This window comes from Sinocyclocheilus anshuiensis, unplaced genomic scaffold (genome assembly GCF_001515605.1).
Source record: "Sinocyclocheilus anshuiensis isolate Anshui unplaced genomic scaffold, SAMN03320099.WGS_v1.1 scaffold20, whole genome shotgun sequence".
NCBI lineage: Eukaryota > Metazoa > Chordata > Actinopteri > Cypriniformes > Cyprinidae > Sinocyclocheilus > Sinocyclocheilus anshuiensis.
Genome location: NW_015558646.1, coordinates 1,987,207 through 1,995,664, shown reverse-complemented (window position 1 = coordinate 1,995,664; position 8,458 = coordinate 1,987,207). Strand labels below are relative to the sequence as shown.

The following is an 8,458-nucleotide window of genomic DNA, read 5'->3' as shown; positions in this document are numbered from 1 at the left end:
TTTACAGATGTGACAAACCATAAAAAAATGTTATTTTTTGTTTGATTGTTTAAATAAGTATCATATGAAAGTGTTTAGTTAAAAATGAACATTCACAATAGAGCTTTGATGTAATAAATGGAATTGCAATTGTAAGGTGGAATCGATTCAGAGCAAGATCTGAGAATAAAAGGTGGGAACCATAATAAAGTCAATGTTTATCTTGACTTTTTCTCCCCAAAAAGACAGAAATACTGTTACAGAGTTAAATTTATGTGGCACAAATACTGTTCTGGATCATTAGAAGAACAGCATGAAATTGGAACAGAAAATTATATTAAAACACCATAATTTATGTAACAGACTTGAAAACACAGCACCAAATACTTTTTATGTTGAATCCATTACAGAAATAAACACATAATGGTTTGCAGAGATTTCTGGAACCATCTCTGAGTCAGTGTCCTTTCAGTGCTATACATCCAATGAACTGAAGTGCATATTTAGTGCATGTTGGCATCTGTAGTACTGCACTGTAATCTACTGCAACTGTTCCACACACTAGCTGATCTTTGAATTCTAATAAGTCATCAGTAGATGAATATGGATCACACAATGAACAGACATCTGTTTCGAGCAATTCTGTAATTTAGCAGCTAAAAAAGTAATTTGGTTCCTGAATGTTTCGTTATTGGTCAGTATTTTAATCTGGACACAGCTATTTCCACAGATACGGTGCAGGTGCCAGACCCAGTGCCCAGTTTGGAATCATCCCGCGTGTTTTATTGAAGAAATAACAGCATCAGAGGCCAAACAAAACAGTTACACAAAACTTGTTCGCTACCATTTTAATCAACAGCCAAACACTGGGCTTGGCACCAGCACCAATAATTTGGTGAAAAAGAGGGAATCTCACACTTAAAAGCATTTCAATTGATTTTATCCTTCTCATTTTCTTAGTCTTTTCTTCCCCTCTTCCTCTTTCATTCTCTCTCCGTTGGCTCCAGTTCACTATTTCTCCTCTACTTTTCGTCACACTCCAGTGCATAACCCTTCACCCATCTCTGTTCCACTTCCGCCTATTTCTCTCCTCCACTCTCTCTCTCTCTCTGATACTAAAATCACCCTCCTTTCCATTTCTGTTGTTGTTCACACCAATAGATCTCTACTTCTGTGTGAAGGATTTTGAGCTGAAAAGCAGGATGGGGGGGATGGGGGGCAGTGGGAAATTAGGCAGAGAGAGAGAGAGAAAGAGAACGTGCTGGAGAAAGAAGACTGCCTTCAGGCTCCATGCAGGATCAGCGCTATTCAATATTTGTGATTTCCTCTTATACAGAGAAATCAAATCTGGATGTGCAGGGAGGAGGTGGGGTGGGGCGGTGAATGGGGGCGTGGGCCGACTCAGGTTTTTTTGATCAGCAACTTGCTCATAAAGATGAATAAATGTGAGCAGTAATGGTACATCCTGACTGCATCTCTGGGCTGCCTGTGAGCGTCAGATTATGCAGAAATCTGGAGCGAGAGTGTCTGAGGTCGCCCTCCTCAACAAGCAGCTCCTGTAGGATCCTTGTTGTTGTTTTGTTTCCTCGCTCCTTCCTTTCCTCCTCCTCCTCCTCGCTGTCTTTTAACTGAAATGTCATCTCACTCCAGCACCAAACCAGTTATATTGTTGCTGTTATCACAGTTAAATGTATTTATAGGTGAACGGCAGAATCTGACATTTATTTGTTACAAGATTTGTAGCAAAATTTCTGTTTTCAGTGTTAACACAATTGTACGGGTAACTTCCTAATTTTGTTTATGGCTTTTTTTGTATCTGTGCCATGCCTCAGACTTATTTAACCTTGTTTCTGGTTTTATTGTGAGCGATTCATCAGTGTGCAGTATTCGAAGTAAAAAAAATAGTTTAGTAACCTCTAATAAAAATGCAGTAGCTTGCTGCTTCTTTTTTGCTTTAGGCCAAGCTAAATAGCTATCATCAAATGAATACAATAACCGATTTCATTCTGAACTATTTCATATCCCAAAAGTAATATCTGTGTGTGTGTTGTGATAACTGAGGATGTTTAAAGTTTAAGTTGTTCTCTCTCCATTTCAGATGAGCTCAGTCAAGATGCTGCGTCCCCGACTGAATGGGATCCTATTCAAGCTGACATTTGAGGAGCAAGTGAACAACATCCGGCCCGACATCATGAATGTGACATTCGCATGCGAGGAGGTGAAGAAAAGTGGAGGTTTCAGCATGCTCCTGGAGCTGGTGCTGCTGGTCGGGAATTACATGAACTCTGGCTCCAGAAACGCTCAGACATTCGGCTACAACGTCAGCTTCCTCTGCAAGGTATCAAACAGAATCCCTTCTCTTTGTTTCTAAAACTAGCCCTTATGTGCTTAAAATCCAATCAATCCAAAGTTCTATGTTGCATTCATAATAACATCCTGGAGAACTTTGATTTCCTCATGGATCATCCTGCATGGGGTTTGAACCTACGGTCTTTTGGACACCAGACCAGAAAGCTTCTACTTTACTACTTGCCATTTAGCAGATACTTTTATCCAAAGCAACTTGGAGTACTCATATTACAGACACGGTAACCCAGGAATAACATAACAGTGATGGATTGTGGATCATCCCTTGTGGGACTGGAACCTGTAACCTTCCTGATACAAGCCCAGAACTACTGAGAAAGGCACATGCATACTTAACCTCAGGTTAAAAGCATCTGTTAAATGACAAGTAGTAAATTATAAACCTGTTTAAGCAGCAGATTTGCATGAAGCTGAAATTGTCAGGGAAGAAAAATCCTGTTAGGTGTAATAGCCATCTTGGGTTTGGTGATTGGTGACAGTTATAGACAAACTTGACAGTTCTCCCCCGAAAGACAGTATTCTTCAGAATATTATCTTCTCTAATACGGCAAGTGTGTGTTTCTGAGTTTATTTATAGAGCTGGCAGGTAAGCCTCCCTACTGAGATTGTAACTGTTACCAGAATGTGTATGAAAGCTGTAACTGCTGTTGTTGTGTATGTAAGATGGACATCTGGCTGTGTGTTTTACAAGCTGATTTGGATGGCGAAGCCATTTGGTCCTGCTATGAAAGACAGCCACCCCCCTGCCGGTGTTCCCAGGCAGCCAGAACTACACCGTCACTCTTAGTTACATCTCTTTGCTGGCCTTGTCATCTATTCGGAGGCATCCCAGATGCTGCTGGGACACAGGTGTCCCAACCACAGGGGTTTAAGCTGGAGCCAGTTGTGACATATCTGAATGGTTGTTCTGACTTTTTTCTATTTACTTTCCAAAGGCCAATGAATTAGTGTTTAACACAAGAACATAATTTTTCAAAGAAGCTGTGGCAATTTCATTTAAGAGTTGTATAGTGTGATCTTTAATCAACGTTCATTTTTTACACCACTCTCTAAAATGCCTCAGTACCAGCACACTCTTTTGCTCTTAAACATCCGAGCCTTTGATGAACATCTTGCTTTCTCTTAAAGTGTGCTTGCATGCAAATTGCCACTTGATTAAACATGTGGATGAAGTTTACGTTGTCAAAAACTGCATGCACATGCATTTTCATGAGGACGTCCTTCACCTATTTCTGTCAGCTGCTCTGTTATGTTTTTGCTCATCACTGCACTTAAGTAGTTCCAGTGTGTGTTTGGTCCTTGGTTGGCATTTGAGTGGGCTCAATGCCATACCAGCGGGAGTTTGCTCATGGAGATGTTTAAGTATGGGGGGTTTGGAGGTGACATGAGCATTAGATGGTTCTTCTCTTTTTTTATGTTTGTGTTGGATGGTGTTATGGCCCAGAGGGAGGACACCCCTGACAGGTGACCCTGCCCCGAGCATAGGCAGTTGAGCGAGAGAGGATTCAGTGGCCATCAGAGCTCGACGCTTGGCGGTATTTACTCTGACCTTCGGTGTAAAGCCAGTCCTTGGGTCTTGCAGTAGTGGACTAAAACACTGAGCTCTGTTGTCAGGTGCCAGCAGGGTAGACATCTATATAATGTAGCTCTTATCAGCTGTGCTCTGACTCCACGTCGTGCACCATAAAGCAGTTTTGAAACAAGTTAAACACAATGACAGTATCTTTACACATTGGCTTTCATAGATATGTTGTGTCGGTCCTTCCTTCCTGATGTATCAATTGTGTTCTTTCTTTCTTTCTTTCTTTTTCTTTCTTTCTTTCTTTCTGACCGACTAACTAGTGGTTCAGTAGCATTGCATTCCTCCCTCCTTTCCTCCATCCATCTGGTTTAGTAGTATTATATTCTTTCCTCCCTTCTTTCTTTCTTTCGTTCTATATTTTCCTTCCTTCGTTCCAGACTCATGGGTGAGTAGTATAATTTTCCTGCTCTTTTCCTTCCTTCCTGACTGATAGTTCAGTATTATTGCATTCCTTCCTTCTCTTTATTTTCCTTCCTTCTTTCATTCTGTCATTTCTTTTATTTTGTCCTTTCTTTCACTATTTATTTCATTATATGAGCAGTATAATGTTTCAGTGTTGCATTCCTTCCTTCCTTCCTTCCTGACTTATGGTTCAGTCTTATTTCATTCCTTTCTTCTTTCCTTTTCTTTTTCTTCCTTTCTAACTTCCTTTCTCCTTTCCTTCCTAACTCATGGTTCAGTAATATTGCATTCCTTACTTCTTTCTTTATTTTCCCCTTCTCCTTTTATTCTGTGATTTATTTTATTTTGTCCTTTCTTTCACTATTTATTTCATTATGAGCAGTCTAATTATTCAGTGCATTCTTTCCTTCCTTCTTTAATTTCTTACTTTTTATCCTTTCTTCAGTCTTTTCTTTCTCTAGTTTCTTTATCTTCATTTATTATTTGAGCAGTCTAATGGTTCAGTACTGCATTACTTCTTTCCTTCTTAATTTATTTCTTTCCTTGCTTTCATCTCTTCTTTCTCTCACCCATCCGTTCTTTTGTTATTTCTTTATTCGAGCTGCCAGTGATTCAGTATTATCAGTCAGGCTCACATTTACGGAACATTAGTGAAGTGCCTGCAGTGAGGACAGCTTTTCACTTCAGCAATGATTGGGCAGTTATTGATGGACAAAGGGAAATGCCCACATTCTCAATCAGTTCAGTCAAGTAAATGGCCCCCTGCGTGGCAGACCTCAGCCTGCTAACGAGCTCATCAGGGAGGGCCGGTCGTGGGCTGACCCGTGATCCGTGACTCTCACAGTCACACTTTGTACCAACTGTATCTCCATAGATGTATCTCATTTGCATATTCCTGAAGCTTTTTACAGGTTAACATTGCTGATAGATCAGAACTGGCTTGAAAAAGCACTGCTGTGTTTAAGTCCTTCTACTTTTCTTTAAACATCTGGTGTTATGAAAGAAACAGCCAACCATAGTCACCGCCACCAGTGAACTAAACCGTTTGTGCTGTGTTTTTGGACCGAGAAGCTTGCTTTTGTCACTGCTTATTAGACAAACACAGCTTTGTCAATTTTCAGGCAGTGGTAAACAGTGTCAACTGATTCCTGCAGTTCTAATCACAGAAGTCACTCCACTCAGACATAATGTATTCAGTGCCAGAGTCCTTTTCTGGTATAGTTCATTTTGAAAATATATAGACTGTGTTAGATCTAAGGTTAGCTAAGGAAGCAAACTTAGCTGTATTGGACAACTCAATAAATGGCATACATTTTTATGATGTTTTAAAGAAAACAAATGTTATGACGGTTTGTTTTTATTTAAGTACTGGGCACAATCATATATATATATATATATATATATATATATATTTTAGGGGTGTAACGGTACACAAATATGTACCGAAAATTTTCGGTATGGGTCTTTCGGTTCGGTATGCATGTGTACCGAACAAATCATTCAATTTTTTCACGAAATTCAGACAATACATGTCGTTTATAAAATATATTACATGCATGCACAGTTTTAAGGCAGCTTTAATCGCCTTTTTGGTAACTTCATGACTTAACTGACTACGACATTGCATGCACGTAGTTTATTTCGCGCTTTGATATGAAAGGATACAGGCTACAGCACGCGCCGGCGCCTTTGTGCGTGCAATTGAAGAGCACGCGGTGCGAGCACAGTACCTTTTCCACGCTCGCTTGACTCGCGCCGGGCGCTGAAGTGTTAAATATTTTTAACGCGTTAAACTGAAAAAATTAATCGCCTGCGTTAACGTGCTGATTTTGACACCACTAGTATATATGTATATATACTGTATATATACGTATATGGATTTTTAAAATTATATCTCTTAAACATTTGGTACTCTTAATTACTCCATATGTGGTTACATGCACTTTTTAGAGACAGTATATCACGTAAAACTTGAACAGAGCCTGCTCCATGTCTTTTTTTTTGGGGGGGGGGGTAATATGCTTTGACCATCATCTCTCAGAGCCACACATGGCATCTGTTTTTTTTAAGCTTCAGTTAACTTTAATCTTGCAGAAGTATGTGTGAGTGTAGAAAGTAACCTTCTGTTGTGGATTCTTGACTCCCTGTCATATACTTTTCAAAAAAGTAACTTCTGTAGTGAACATTTGACATATTTCAGGAAAGGTAGACTCAGAGGAATGCACACAAAGATTATGGCAACTTCAAATGAAATCAACCATGTGGGAAAAGGCTTACTCCACAGCAAAGCCCCTTTCAAAGCTACAAGCATGAAAAGGTGTTAAATTACAGATAATATTCATTAAATCTGGATTTGCTCTCTGCTTTTTGGGGTTGTTTAAGCATGATACTTTCTAGTAGAGATGTCAGAAGAGTTTATAAAGAGTGAACCTTTATTTTGCCTTTTTTTAACAGTGTTTTATAATCTTTTCACTTTGTTAAGCAGATCGGATGTGTTCAGTTGGCAACGCTTTGTAATTTCAGTTCTGTATGTTGGCAACTTGTAGATTGAAGAGAAGAAAGTGTAATATACTAGGCTCCCTCATATACGTTCATGGTGTCTCTTCGTCATTTCTCAGCTTGTTAGAGATTCTCCCAGCGCCGGTTGTCTTTCTCACAGATCTGGCATGGATGGTCAGCTCACGGACAAATGAACTCCCTGAGCTACCTCGTTCCCCACCCCCAAACTGCCAGAGGTGTAGCCTGGGGCTCTCTGATTTTCACTTGTCATTCTTACTAAGCAAACTTGCCTCATGGCAGGCTCTGAGCTTTTAGATTAGTCTATTGGCTACCGTTCCAGTCCAGGCTGTCTGCCATTGGTAGGCAAAATACGCCAGTCGCCAGCAGCGTCTCGGTATCTCTTTCTTCTGCCATGCCCCTCAGCTGCTGTGTGCTGAAGTGTGACTTTCCCATAGTTTTCTTGACAAAAAAAAACACAAATTACTGCTGCGAAGATCTATGCACAATCAATGCCTGTAAATTGAAGGTCCTTTGGCAAAATGTGTAATTGAGCAATCAGAGATGACAGTCCTTTAGGTGGTCTGAGATTTCTTGGTCCCTGTTGCCTCTCATGTCTGTTATTAGCTAATTGTTCTTGAGGATTTATATCTTTCGAATGTCTCGATGGAGGATGATTGTTATTCTGTGGAACTCCTCAACATGCTTCAACGAATATTGAAATGGGCCGATTGGGTACGTTCAAGTATACTAACTAGACAGGTCATCTCTCTATTTCTCTATCACTTTCCGTGTTTATATCTTTGTTAAGAATACGGTTTTAAATGACTGAGCACCTTCAGACACACTGATATTGTACTTCTATGGAAAAAGAACCAATTTCACACATTAACTTTGACAGTATCCTCATAAAGAGATTCTTCTGAAACACTGGCTGAATACAAATTGTAGTATCGGTACAGAAGAGCCCCTTTGCATTATCACAGTGAGGGAACAATTAAATTAGGAATGTAATAGCTTTAGCACCATGAATATTTCGAAGGCTATGACTCACCATGCTTATCCTGACAACAGTGCGGGCTGTGCTTGTAAATGACATTTTCAAATCGGTCGCCTAGGCTTTCTTATTGGCAATCCAAGCAACCCAAAACGGGCGGCCAAGAGGTAACGCAACAAGCCTCTCTGGCAGCATGTGATGAGGGGCACCTGATGCCTGTTGTGCCTCGTCGCTTCTGCCATAATCCAGCATCACATCTCTGCTTTGCTGAGACTCATCTTCCCCCATGCACGATGTTCAGAGCCAGGCTGCCACAATACAGTGACTGCCTGGATCTTCCACTCTTGATTGTACAACCTCATAGTGATACACTGATATAAGTCAATATTTGGCCATTATGAGATTATCAGCAGATTTCTGTGTCTGCCTGGTTTATGTTAGTTCCCCCTTTTTCAAGTTCCAAAATGTACAATACAGCATTGCCTTTTTTTTTTCAAATTTGAATTTTATTTATTTATTTATTTATTTACAATTATATATTTTAAAATAGTTATTTTTTTAATTCGTGTCATTGTTATTAACATTTTATATTATAAATAATAAAATAAATTATTAAAAAGTATGTATTTAATTTT

The 8,458-nt window shown here is 39.7% G+C and overlaps 1 protein-coding gene across 1 annotated transcript in view; it reads left to right on the top strand.

Annotated features, from left to right (window-relative positions):
- Positions 1-8,458, top strand: part of diaph2 (diaphanous-related formin 2) — a 420,052-nt gene that overhangs the window by 271,488 nt on the left and 140,106 nt on the right. The window contains exon 23 of the mRNA XM_016477051.1: positions 2,078-2,317. Within this exon, the coding sequence (XP_016332537.1) occupies positions 2,078-2,317 (240 nt within the window). The remainder of the gene's footprint in view (positions 1-2,077; positions 2,318-8,458) is intronic.